Consider the following 14,486-nt stretch of genomic DNA (forward strand, 5'->3'; position numbering starts at 1 on the left):
CCCTCAGCCACTTGTCTCAGTTTTCATTTCTATAGAATGAAGATAATACCTATGCTTCCAGGATATCAAGAATGTTAAATAAAATTATATCCAAATATTGGGAACATGCTATAACTAAGTGTTTAGAACCTTAAAAACCAAAACACAACAAGGGAAAAACAACGATCCTGCTCTCCTAATCCTACACTCCTATCTTCTATGCCATTCATTTCTTAGGTCCCCTTGGGAGTCAAAATACTCATAACAAAAATGAACAAAAACTTGTTTTCATATCTTGACTCCACTTCTTTACCCCACCACATTCATTTTTCAAACAATTCTCTCAGTTCAGCCATTACATTTCCATTGAACCATTATTAGGGTCACTATAAAATGACAATTTCTATCTTGTGAAGTCAGTGGATGGCTCACCACCACCAGGAACACACCTTTCCTGGCACTGCACTTCCCCTCCGGTCCAGTTTAAGAACCCATTGTGGCCCTTGAGTCAAAAAGTTTGCCCACCCCTGTGCTAGGTCCTTGGCCTTTTCTTCTTCCTTACAATGGCATTCATCTTTATGGCTTTAAACACCATCTCCTTTCTGACAACTCCCATTAGTGCAATGGCCTTAAGGAGGGCGCATGCCCCTCATGATTGCGCAGGGGAATTGAGGAAAGTCACAGGGGGATGGAGTGAGGTTGGTGTCTGGTCATGTTGGGCCTTAATGATCATGGTTAGGGATACTGACTTTTAATCTGGGACTAGGAGTGACTGGAAAACTTTGAAAAGAGGACACACTTTAATGTTTTAATTCAATACTTTTGCCGGTGTGTTGAGAATAGTCCAGGCAAAACATGATAAGAATTCAGCTCAGGGTGTTAGCAGTGGAGACTGCAGATTAAAATTTTCCTTAAAAGCGGCACTTACAAAACTAGTTGAAACCAACTGAGAAGTCTTAAAATAGGTTGCTACTATGCATATCATTAACTATAACAGTATGTCCTATACCATACTCCAAACAAATACGTCAAAGTAAAAAATTCCCATTGGTATTAAGATGTCTTTGGTAAACAAGTTATGGAAAAACCTAAATATCCAACAAATAGGAAATATTTAATGTGGTTGAACAGGATATTAACATTAAAAATAACTATACGGACTATGCCAGTATGGGAAAAGAAACAAAAAATAATTTAGTGAACATGCAGAAAACAAGTGTACATTAAATACATTTTGTTTACTTATGTAAAAATTATTTCCACAATGAAAGGCCTCAAATTGAAGGTATGAAGAAGTACAAGTTGGGTTGCAGGCTTGATCCCTGGCCTTGGTCAAATATGCAGGAGGCAACCAATCGATGTGTCTCTCTTACATCGATGTGTCTCTTTCTCTCTCTCTCCCCTTCCCTTCCACTCTCTCTCTCAAAATCAATGGGAAAATATCCTCGGGTGAGGATTAAAACAACAATAACAACAACAACAAAAGTATAAATTGGCAATTACAAAACAGTCATGGGGATAAAAGGTACAGCATATGGAATATAGTCAATAATATTGTAATAATTATGTATGGTGTCAGATGGGTGCAAGCTTATTGAGATGATCACTTTATAAGTTATATAAACATCTAGCCACTATGCTGTACACCTGAAACTAATATAATACTGAATGTCAACTGTAGTTGAAAAATAAAATTAAAAAAACAAACGTATAAACAAAAGCCTTCAAACAGCCATGGTCTTGTAAAATAGGTGTTTCTAACTAAAAGTACTTTCTGGTTATTTTTAACTTAGAATTTAAAGTTCATTATACAATTTCTATAAAGTACATATCTTAGTTAAGTATTTACCTTGGGTTCTTCCAGCTTGTAGTACTTTACTGATGTCATAATAAGAATATGACATCAAAAAATATACAAGGGACTTTTTGCAAAACCTTTGTTGGTTAAGAGTTAATTTCTAAAGTAAAAACAAACAACAAAGTTAAACTAGAATCTTTTAATTCAGGAAGCTAATTAAATGCTAATAAAAGTCAATACATGGTTTTCAAGGTAGTTTATATGATCAAGTCCAACATCTGAACAGATCAGATTTAAGGAATAGAATTCCCTTACTTTCAAGGAATTGATAAATACTTGCAGAACAAAACGGTGCTCTTTTACGCAGCTACCTTACTACATCCTAACTATGTTCTCGACCAGGTCTTACCCTCCACCTGTGTCATGCTTTGAAAAACTATTCACAAGGAAACAGACTTATATCCTAAAACTGGGCTCATTTACGTGATATGGTTTTCAGGATATCAAGTCTGGGGCATTCAGGGTAAAAATGGGCAACCTGAGATGGGCAGGAAGGTAGAAGAAAGGGCAGTCCCCTTACCTGCAGTTTCTGCAATTCCCACACGCAAAGGGGAACCGCGACCATTATGATCACCAGGTAGATGACCGCCACTAAGGGTCGAATCCATTGTCTCCAGTTCGTCCAGGTACAAGTGCAAGGCATGTCTCCGCATAAATCAGCTCCGAGTAGCAAGGAAAAAGGGCTCGAAGGAGGTTTTGATGGGGAGCCCTGTTCTTTGGCTGTTTTCTCAACTCGCATACTACAGAGAAACTGCTGTTGGGCGCCTTTACCAGCAGCTGGAGCCGCCTCCTCGGCCTGCGCTGTGCTTTCTGCTGCAGCTGCGGCAACGGCGGCCGCTCTGGGTGCTCCCGGGGAGCTGGCCGGGCTGCATTCTTTCCTCCCCGCTCCGCATCTACCCAGTGCCTCCGCGGCGGGAACCCCGGGCGGAGACGCAGCCCTCACCTGGGGATCGCCCAGAGCTCCGCCAGCACCATGGCCTGGAGGGCTGCGCCGAACCGGACCGGCTTCTAAGGGTCCTGCACACAGCTTGCTTCTGCCTCGTAGCTGCCGACCCACTCGCTTTCCCTTCGGGCGGCCAAGCTTCCTACCTCCTGGGCTCGCAGGGCTCTCTGCGCCCTTTTCTTCCGATAAACAGAAGGGCGGAATCAAACTCTCCAGCCCCACGATTGCCGCACCTGCGCAAAGGGGCCACCCTGCCCAAGCGGAACCCTGGGCCAAACCATGGCTTCAGCCCCAGAGGTCTGAGGTCGGTGATTGGTCGAAAGTGCCAAGCTGCGCCCGCCTTATCCGGTTCGCTTTGCACGCTCCGATTGGCCATTTGCTGCGGGAGGCGGGGCTGTAGGGAGGCGTGTCAAGGTCAGAGACTTGGAAGCAGGGAAAGGGGTGGAAGTTGCTAGAATTGACTGAGATCACTTGAGGAACAGCTGCTCCGTTCTTCCGCCGGCTGTATTCCGGCTTTCAGAAAGCCTGGGTAAGAGGCAGTCGTTCCCTTAGGCCCGAACCTTCTTCTGCACAAAAGAGTTCGGATTCTCGGTGGGAGAGGATGGGGGAGCCCCCTGCAAAAGTCAGAGACAAAGAATGGGAAACGTCTGCCTCGTTTTCCGTCAGTGGCAACATAGGGGTTGGGCCGCTCAGGCGTTTGGGGACCCCGCAGAAAGGCCCTTCTAAAGATAGCTTGCTTTTGGGAGCCCTGCAAATACTGAATATCCTTTCTGCATTGGGAACCTGTGTTCAAAGCTCACACCCGTTTAAGTTTCAAAAGGTTGGCATTCCAGACTGACACATTTTATGTTCTTCGGGCTTTCTCGATTCGTTTAGAAAGGCCTGTAAGAGCCCATTTACCATTTGCTTGCTCACAAACGCGTCCCCTGTTATAACTGTCATTTTCTGAGGGGCAAGCACTGTACTAAGTTCGTTTTTTTCTACCAGTTAATCTGCACAAACATTCCAAAAGGTGGGCAGTTTTCCGCGTTACAAATGGGAATACAGATTCGAGTGGCTGGATACTTTGCCTGAGCTCTCCGAGCTAGTGAGTGTTGGAGCTGGGGGTTTAACATGGACGGGTCAGAGAGCACCTGCCAGCTGAGAATTTTGAACAAGAAGCTCTCCTGTAGTTCCCACAGGCAGTGAGGGAATGCTAACTTCCCTGGTATCATTCGTGCTGGCCAACATTTGTTGCTTGGTTCCTGCGTTCCTCTTCTAGATCTAACATCTGCATATTACAATCCGGTGTATGGTAATACAAACTGTTTGAGAAATAGGCCTTTTGTTTGTTCTTCCTAAGCTAACCTCTACGAAATTGGAATTGTATTTTTGAAAATTTCCTGATCTTCACATTAAGGCACACCCCCCTGTTAAATTGCAGAAAATATAAGAATAAAGAATAGAAAAGTAACCTTTATAACTAAGTATAACGACTATTTACTTTTTTGATACACAATATTGTCTTCCTTGCATATACTGCACATGTGGACTGTCTCTGTGCTTTCAGCCATGGTCATTGCCACCTATATTCTTTCTCAGAGGTAAACTTTTTTTGCCAAATTTGTGAAATCTTCCTTGATTCCTCTCCCCCATATCCTATAGCACTCTTAAAAAATAAATAAATAAATAAATAAATAAATAAATAAATAATATAGTATTGATTTCAGAGTTTCATGTGTTTACAACTGTAAACCTACTTTTGCCAACCCCTACGTATACTTGGAAACTTTAGTTGGGGCTACAAGTTTTGTGTGGCTATCAGCTGCTGAGCCTAAGAAGGTATTGTTTCATGGTACAATGAGCTGGAGTTGTCATCCTGGTACATATTTCATTGAGAACAACTCCAGGGCGAGGCAAATTTCGGAAGCGAGAAGGAGGAGAGATAAAAACATCAATGATGAGAGAGAATCATTGATTGGCTGCCTCCTGTGTGCCCCACATGCCCTCCACTGGGGTCAAGCCCAAAACCTGGGCATATGTCCTGACCAGGAATCAACGGTGACCTCCTGGTTGCTAGGTGGTCGCTCAACCACTGAGCTACCATAGCTGGGCTATAGCACTCTTTTCTGACCAGTCAAATGTTGTGATTTTTTTTTTTACTTATTTATCTGTCTTTTTAGAATGAATTCCTATGAGCAAGCTACAGTTCTAGAACTGTTAGAATAAAGCAAGAGAGGAATGAGCCAGAATGCCAGATGTACAAGTTGTTCCCATACCAGTTTGTGAACTAGGGTTCATCTATGATGAAGTTTCTGCAGATCAACAGAGAAATGAGAAAAATATATACAGTGAGTTTTTTATTCAGTCAAACTTATTCACTCTTAAGGAGTGTGCTTAATCTGAAATTGTCCATTCCATTTCTTTTCTATGATGAAAATTATACAGTAGTTATTTTCTAAATGTCTTACTTTGGAGAATAAAAAGTTGGTAACTTTATTTGTTCATATTTGTTTTATTATTTCTGAAATTTTTCTTGGCCTATGAAATCCTAAAGTCTAGTAATCACTGAGGTAGGGTATAGCCACTAAATTCAGCAATCACAATGCTTACATGATCCTGATCTGCTCTACTTGTTATAGGTGGTCTCTATTCTTTCTGGATATGACAACCTAAGCCTGAGGGTGGATCTGAGCTTGATAGTGTTTTGAAAATAAGAAACAGTTGTAACTGGCAGATGGTACTGGGGTCGAAAGCAAGCTATTAGACATTCCTGATGCAATTTATGTAGATAAAATGAAGTTTATATTGATTTGTCATTGTATCACATAAAAATAGGTAGATGGAATTTTGCCATCCATAGAAGATATGTTTCGATTAGTCTGACTTAAAATGAGAAGTTAGTGAAATTCACTTGGAGGGTTCCTGGGAGATGGGCATTGTTAACCCTTTGGCATGTCTCTCCATATCTCTGTATAAGTATGTTTGTGGTGGTTTTAAAATACCCACAAAAAGATAGACTCTTCCCTTAAATCTGTGTGGGCTTCTGACGGATTTGACCAGGAGAATATAGTGAAAGTGATCTGAGCCACTACATGTGACTTAAGAGGCTAGGTCATAAAAGGCCATGAAATTTCACCTCGTCCATTGGAACTTGCCTTTGGAACTCTCAGCCATCATGTAAGGGGTCTACCTGAGGCTGGTGTGCGGTGAAAAGCCCACAACATACAGAGAGGCCCCTTGAAGGTACTCTGACAATCACAGCTGACCTCCAGTTTGCCCAGCCCCAGTGCCAGTTATGTGAGTGGAGAAGCAGATTCCAGTTCTCAGCTATTTGAATTACCCTTCAGCTTTTTGAGTCTTCCCAGCTGAGGCCCTAGACTTGTGTGAGCCATTCCTGTTCTGCCTTGTCCTGATTCATGAACCAAAGAATCCATGAACTCAAGAAAGTTAGAAGACAAGACACTAACTGGGAGAGAATATTTGCAAAAGACAAATCTGATGAAGACTGTTATTCAAAATATGCAAAGAACTCTTGCCCTGGCTCAGTTGCTCAGTGGGTTGGAACATCACCCTGTATACCAAAAAGCTTTGGGATTTAATCCCTGATCGGGGAGTGTACAGGAGGCTACCTGTTGATGTTTTACTCTCACATGGATTTTTTCTCTCTCTCCTTTCCTCTCTCTCTAAAATCAATTGAAAAAACATATCTTCCGGTGAGGATTGAAAAAAGAAAGAAAATGTATATACAAAGAATTCTTAAAACTCAACAATAGTAAGAAGACAAAAACTCAAAAAGAATGGGCCAAATACCTTAACAGATCTCACCAAGAAGACTTACAAATGTCAAATAAGCATATGAAAAGATGTTCCACATCAAGAATATGCAAATTGAAACAACTAAACATCTATTAGGATGGCCAGAATTCAAAACACTGACACCAAATGCTGGTGAGGATGTGGAGCAAAAGGAAATCTCATATATGGCTGGTGGGTATACAAAATGAATGGTACACCCTCTTTGGAAGACAGTTTGGTGGCTTCTTACAAAATAAAACACATTCTTATCATGCTGTCCAGCAGTTGCAGTCCTTACTATTTACCCAAAAGAACTGAAATCTTTTGTTCACACGAAAAGTTAACAGATATTTATAGGAACTTCATTCATAATTGCCAAAACTTGAAAGCAATGAAGATGTCCTTCTGTCGATAAATGGATTAATAAACAGTGGTACCTTTCAGACAATAGAATATGATTCAGTGCTAAAAAAGAAACAAGCTATCAAGCTATGAAGAGACCAAAAGGGACTTTAAATGCATATTATGAAGTGAAAGAAGCCAATCTGAAAAGGCTATATACTGTATAATTTCAACTATATTCTGGAAAAGGTAATTATGTATGGGGGTACTAGGTATATGGGAATTCTCTATACCTTTCAATTTTGTTGTAAACCTAAAACTGCTCTAAAAAATAAAGTCTTTAAAAAAAAGAATCCATGAGCATAATGAAATGACTTTTTTTACTTCACTGAGTTTAGAGTTATTTGTTATGCATCTTTTCCAGTGAAGAGATAACTGAAACAATGTCTTTTGTCTATTTATAAACTCTCTACCTAATCTGAAAGAGGCTCTTGTTTAGAGTGATTTTTTCTTCTTCTTTTTTTTTTTTTGCCTAAAGTTGAATTTAAGCTTAGATACGGTGTGGTTTTGTTTTGTTTTAGACTTTTAATAAGAATTTTTGAAGCTAAATTGATAACATGTTGCAGAGCAAGATCTCAAATTCTCCAGGTTTTTCTTTTTCTTTTTTTATTATTTTTTATTGATTTTTTTACAGAGAGGAAGAGAGAGAGAGAGAGTTAGAAACATCGTTGAGAGAGAAACATCATCTATTAGCTGCCTCCTGCACACGTCCTACTGGGGATGTGCCTGCAACCAAGGTACATGCCCTTGACTGGAATCGAACCTGGGACTTTTTAGTCCGCAGGCCGACGCTCTATCCACTGAGCCAAACTGGTTAGGGCAGGTTTTTCTTTTTAAGGAATACGTTGCCTTCGGAGTCTGAGTTTGTGCTAACCAATCAAAAGAAATATTAAGTGAATTTTAGATTTAATGGTGACAAATGCAGGGAAGAGTTATGAGGTCTTTATGCTTGATTTTGTAATGTGTTATTTTCTCTCCTCCTCCAAATGGGAAGGAAAATGGTCTACTATACACTAAATGAATGGGGAAGAAAATAAAAATGGTACACACTGTAATATCAAACTTTAAAATCTGAACTTTGAAACTGAGTATTTTTGCCCATTAAGTTTCAGCTTTACCTACATCTTTCAGGCTACATTTAAGTTTCATTGAAAACACCAGGGTTTATTCATCTCTACCATCCTTACACCTCCCTACATTTATAACAGATAAAGGGTAGATATTTATAGGTACTATCATATCTTTATGTCTGTATGTCTTTATATACATTCAACCTTGTCTTTGTAAAAAATATAGTTTTATTGATTTCAGAGAGGAAGCCTCTTTGCTTAAACTGCTAAAATATTTAAATGAACAGGACATTTGCCCTCATCTTCAAAAGTATGTTACTAGAATTACTAGATTAATGACTATAGGCTCTCTAGTTTCCTCACAAGAAAGGTGATAAAGTATCTTAAGCCACCTGATACTCCTTAGTAGTATATGTTATCCTTTCTCATTCGAGTGAAGAAGACACTGTGAATGGCATAAACAACTTGCATAGTAAATAATAAATTAACTTTTTCTATAAATTATTTCTCACTAGGTGAACTTTCCAGTAGCTCTATTCAGTGGGGAACTTTTTTTCTTCTTCTTATCTCCATTGATATTTTATTTTCAGGCTGATTTAAGCGACACTTCTGGAATATCAAGTTACAGGCTAAATGGAATGTAAAAAACCTTAATAACTTTAAATAAAAGATTCAAAACTAGATAATCCAGAAGATTTAGGAGAGAAAGTGTTTCTGGTTAGGAAGAACATTCTGTGCATTAGAAAAAAATCTGAGAAAGGAAAAACATTTTTTTTTGCTGAGACAAATTCTTTTAGGATTTAAATAGAGGTCAATATGTCATTGGTACATTAGATGCTAGACCAGTGATGGTGAACCTCTGACACGCGAACTCATTTTTTGGTTGATTTTTCTTTGTTAAATGGCATTTAAATATATAAAATAAATATCAAAAATATAAGTCTTTGTTTTACTATGGTTGCAGATATCAAAAAATTTCTGTATGTGACACGGCACCAGAGTTAAGTTAGGGTTTTTCAAAATGCTGACACGCTGAGATCAAAAGGTTTGCCATTACTGTGCTAGACTATAATGATTCCTAGGTAAGAAGGCTTGACTTACATGAGATAAGAATTCATGGGAGGATTTTATTTTAGTGTGGAAGAATAGTTTTCTTCAAATGTGTGGAGAGCTCTCTGTGGTACTTGAGTTTTACCTCTTTTCTCAGGCTGTCAGTTGTTCTGTGTAAACCAAGGAGTGCATGTTTTACATGGCTGTATATAGGTAGGATATGAAGGTGGGGTGACCAGTCATTGCTCTCTGGCATTGTGGCATGAGTACACTGTGCATGCATAGTTCTGAATTGAACCCACCAGGCTTGGGCCAATGTAACCAATGTTTCTATTTATGTACTAGAGATCTGGTGCACGAAATTCATGCACTCCAGTGATGGGGGTGGTGGGGGGGAGGCGAGGGTCACCTCAACCCAGCCTGCACCCTCTCACAGTCCAGGAGCCCTCGGGGGATGTCTGACTGCTGGTAGTTGGACATCCTTAGTGCTGCTGCAGAGGCAGGAGAGGCTCCCGCCCCTGACACTGTGCTCGCCAGCCATGAGCCTGGCTTCTGGCTGAGTGGTGCTCCCCCTGTGGGAGCGCTCTGACCACCAGGGGGAAGCTCCTGCATTGAGTGTCTGCCCCCTGGTGGTCAGTGTATGTCATAGCAAGCTGTTGAGTAGCCTTAGCATATCATTAGCATATTATGCTTTGATTGGTTGAACAGATGACCAGACACTTAGCATATTAGGCTTTTATTATATAGGATCTTCTTTACTATGTAGGGCCAGAACCAGTGAGGTTTTCTCCTGTAAATGGAAATCTATGATTTATGTTTTCCAGTTTTCTCATTTGGGAAAAGAGAAGAAAACAGGAGGGCAGTGTCTTTGTTTTTTCCTTTCCTCCTTATACTCTCCCTTGAACCTTTTCTAAGTCAGAATATAAGAGTCAAGCAATTGTCTTATAACTAGTTTTTTCCATCTTCCCCTGATCTCAGGAACCCCAGTTTTTGTAATCAGTCCCCAGGAAGGAAGACTTAAGTGGACTAAGTACCTTACTAGATGTATTTTCTGTTGCTGCCATAACAAATGACCACAAACTTAGTGGCTTAAACAATGTGTATTTATGATCTTAACAGCTCTGGAGGTCAGGAATCTGACATGAACCTCAAAGAACTAAAACCCAGGAGTTGGCAGGGCAACATTTCTTTCTGAAGGCTCCAGGGAGAATCTCTTTCCTTGCTCACTCGAGTCATTGGCAGTATTTACTTCCTTGAAGTTGTAGGACTATAATCCCTGCCCCTGCTGGCTGTTGGTTGAGGGCTGCCTACAGCTTCTAGAGGACTCCACATTCCTTGCTTCATGGTCTTGTCTTCTTCACCTTCAAAGCCAGTAACAGTGATTTAAGTTATGTTCAAGAGTACCTATTTTCCTGGCTAGCGTGGCTCAGTGATTGAGCATCAACCCATGAACCAGGAGGTCACAGTTCAATTCCCAGTCAGGGCATATGCTAGGTCTGGGTTGCAGGTGATCTCCAGTGTGGGGCATGCGTAAGGCGACCAATCAATGAGTCTCTCTCATCGTTGATGTTTCTATCTCTCTCTCTCTCCCTCTCACTTCATCTCTGAAATCAATAAAAAAAAAGAGTACCCTTTTTATTTCACCACTAGAGGCCCGGTACACGAAATTCATGCACGTGGGGTGAAGGTGGGGGGTGGGGGTGGTTTCCTTAGCCAGGCCTGCGCCCTCTCACCATCCAGGAGCCCTATGAGGATGTCTGACTGATGGCTTAAGCTTCCACAAAGTGACCTGGAGCTATTTACACAGGGGACTGTGAACCAGGGAAAGGGAAATACCTAGAACTTTGGGAGCTCTAATTTTACACTGCGACTCAGAAACCCCAAAGACTGTAACAGTCCAACAAAGTAGGAGTTTATGGATGTCAGGAGTTAGATGAAGTCTTGGCCCAAATTCATCTAACAGTGGGCCTAGTGGGACTTCAGACCCATCCTGTGTTTATTATTCCAGTTCCAGAATATATGGTGGGAATACATACACATATACTTGGTAACTATTAGAGTAACCATTCTGGTTCCCTGTCCTGTGGAGTGAGAGAAATTATGAAAGGAAGAACCATCTCGAGTTCTGGAACTTTTCCCACACAAAACACCAATGGTAAGTGGTAAGCAATACTCCTGGAGAGATTGTGGAAATGATCGCTGCCATGAAACCTGGAGAGAAGCAGGGGTAGTGATCCTACATAAACTGTTTCTGTTTGACCAGAGCAAAAGCCTGAAGGACCTTCAAAAATGACAGATAATTGCAAACCTAAAAAGATTGTGATGATAGTTGCAGTTACAGTTTTAGATATAGTATATTTACAAGTCATCACCCCACCACCTGATATGCAACTATTGATGTGGGAAATGCATTCTTTTCCATCCCAATCAGTAGGAAAAATCAGAAGCAGTTTGAATTTACATAGTGGAGACAAAGGTACATCTTTACTATATTCTATAAAACATCAATTGGTCCTTTACATTGATTATTGCATTGTTAATTGGACCCATTGAGCAGAAAGTAGAAAATACATATACCAGAAGGTGGGATTCAAAGTCTGTGATAGTTCAGGGTCCTGTCACTTTAGTGACAGTTCAAGTCTTCATTCATTTGGGGTGCAGTAGGAAACCCCTTTTGCAGAGAAACAAATGGTAGTACCTTGCACCAACCACCACAAAGGAAGAGGCACAGTGTATGATGAGACCTTTTGGATTGTAGGGATGGAACATATGACATTTGGGCATACTGTACCATCCCAAGCTGCCAGTGTTAAGTGGGTCCTGGAAGAAGAATGCGCAGGTCTAGGCTGGGCTGCAGGCTGACATGCCACTTGGGCCTTACGATGTAGCAGATCTGAATCTTGCCTGAGGCTTATCAAGCATGCACAAGGTGAAGGGAAATGGCCACATCTTTTGTTATCAAACAACTATTCTGAATTAACATTAATTGCCAAATAATTCTTAGTGATTATTGGTCATATGATTCAGATTGGGTTTTAGCTGGACATATGATTCAACCAAGTGACACATGGTCAAATTGGGTGATTTGAGGAGCATTTCATAGAGGGACTGTTCACAAGGGTTTGGATAAAGAGTATGGAAACCACTTGAAGTGGTGCAGTAGCAGGGCAAAGAGAGGAATTAGTCACTAGCGTATGAAGATAGAGAAGTTGTGTGGAGTGGGTCATCTAAAAAGAGCTATGACCTTGTGTGGAGAGATGACCCCATTAATGGTTTCTGCTCTATCTTATTTATCTCCCTTTCTCTGATCTCCCATTCATGCTACCTTTGGCCAGATCCAACTGGAAGTCAGAGGACAAGGGAGCCTATTGGTATAGTCCAAACAGTTTTGCCTCCCAGGGTACAGAACACAGCAGAGAGGGCCAGAGGATAGATTTGGGGTGACAAATGGAAGAAATCCAACCCACCATGACAAAACTGAGAGTATTAAAAATAATACTTTAGCTAAAAAAATCTGACTCCCCAGTGTTTTCATTTCTGGCTAACTTTTTTATTATGAGCTGGAAATTAGGTTTTTGAGACATAAATCTGCCTAAATTTATATTATAAAGAGTATTGTGTATTTTTCTTACACACCTATATAAATATTAATGATTTACATTGTTTTTCTTACTAGTGTCCTCAATTTGGTTGATATTTCATCATCATCACTCCTATTTTATCCACAGAGAATATGATCCAGTATGATTTTTTAATATATCCTCATTTTTATGTGACCACTGAACTGGCCTGTTGCAGATTTGCCCCAATTATTTCAGCCATCTTCACGTTTGATTCTCATCACTATGGGTCAAATGAACTGTGTGGCCATCTATACTGATTATGAAGGGGCTTGCAGTGATAGGATTAGCAGTGATGCAAAAATATATAATATCAAAATGAAACTTAGTAGTCCAGTTTTCTTTCTAGTTAGAGTTAATCATTAAAGTTTCTAATAATGAGCTATCCTATATAATAAAATGCTAATATGCGAATTGACCAAATGGTGGAATGACCGGCGGAACAACTGGTCACTATGACACACACTGACCACCAGGGGCAGATGCTCAACGCAGGAGCTGCCCCTTCAGCTCCTGTGTTGAGCGACTCCTCCCCCCCCAAGAGGGAGGTGACTGGTGGCAGCAATTGGGGGGCAGGGCCAGCCAGCAGGCAGCACCAGGCTGCCAGCCAAGGTGGGTGCCAGTGGATGAATGAATTGAATAGTTTCCATCATCATTTGGAGTTCTACCAAGGAGTCAACAGCACATGGTTTTAACTTCTGTTTGCAATTATTCCACAGGTTTTTTTCTACCAGCTCCTGTGTTGAGCAACTGCTCCCTCCCCCTCAAGAGGGAGGTGACCGGTGGCAGCGATTGGGGGGCAGGGCCAGTCAGCAGGCGGCACCAGGCTGCCAGCCAAGGTGGCTGCCAGTGGGTGGTGCCAGGCTGCCAGCCAAGGCGTGTGCTAGTGGGAGGCTTCCCCTTTACCCCCAATCACCACGACTGCCGGTCACCCCGCAGATCAGCCCTGATTGCTGGCCAGGCCTAGGGACCCTACCCTATATATTGGGAACAGTCTCTAGATTTAAAAATTAAAACCTGGCAAAGCTACTCTAACACTGAAAAAACAGGATGGTGCAGCAATGACATGCATGGACTCTGGCTTGCACAGGAGACCGCCCCTTCACCCCCAATCACCACGACTGCCGGTCACCCTGCAGATCAGCCCTGATTGCTGGCCAGGCCTAGGGACCCTACCCTATATATTGGGAACAGTCTCTAGATTTAAAAATTAAAACCTGGCAAAGCTACTCTAACACTGAAAAAACAGGATGGTGCAGCAATGACATGCATGGACTCTGGCTTGCACATTTTGTTGTCAGCCCTGATTCTGACACTCATAACAGTGTGAAAAAGCCAACTACTTAACTTTTCTCTGCTTCAGTTTTTCCACCCATAAGATGGGGAAAATGGTACTACTGCCTCAGAAGGATCATGTTATGTACTACTTTTTATAATCAGGGCAAAAAAATGTAGCTGCCCATACAACAGCAAGATGCCTTTCACCCGTATGAAAAGTATGATGACTGGCGCATGCAGCATCCCAGATTGCGAGAGGGATGTCCAACTGCTGGTTTAGGCCCAATCCCCATCGGGCCTCAAACGACAGTTGGACATCCCCTGAGGGGTCCTGGATTGCAAGAAGGCATAGGCCAGGATGAGGGACACCCTCCCCCCCCATGCATGAATTTTCGTGCACCGGCACTCTAGTTTTATATTAAGGCTCAAAAAGTTTGGCAGAGCTTTTCATGAAAAACAATACCACAAAGCAGAGAAAGTTCCAGAGACCTCAAAGATATTTTAGGAGG

General features: G+C 41.4%; 1 protein-coding gene across 1 annotated transcript in view; it reads right to left on the reverse strand.

Moving 5' to 3' along the window:
- TMEM184C (transmembrane protein 184C) overlaps positions 1 to 3,074 on the reverse strand; it is a 20,317-nt gene extending 17,243 nt beyond the window's left edge. Inside the window, exon 1 of the mRNA XM_006770155.2 lies at positions 2,358 to 3,074. Within this exon, the coding sequence (XP_006770218.1) occupies positions 2,358 to 2,576 (219 nt within the window). The 5' untranslated portion in view covers positions 2,577 to 3,074. The remainder of the gene's footprint in view (positions 1 to 2,357) is intronic.
- Between the last annotated feature and the right edge of the window lie 11,412 nt (positions 3,075 to 14,486).

This window comes from Myotis davidii, unplaced genomic scaffold (assembly GCF_000327345.1).
Source record: "Myotis davidii unplaced genomic scaffold, ASM32734v1 scaffold323, whole genome shotgun sequence".
NCBI lineage: Eukaryota > Metazoa > Chordata > Mammalia > Chiroptera > Vespertilionidae > Myotis > Myotis davidii.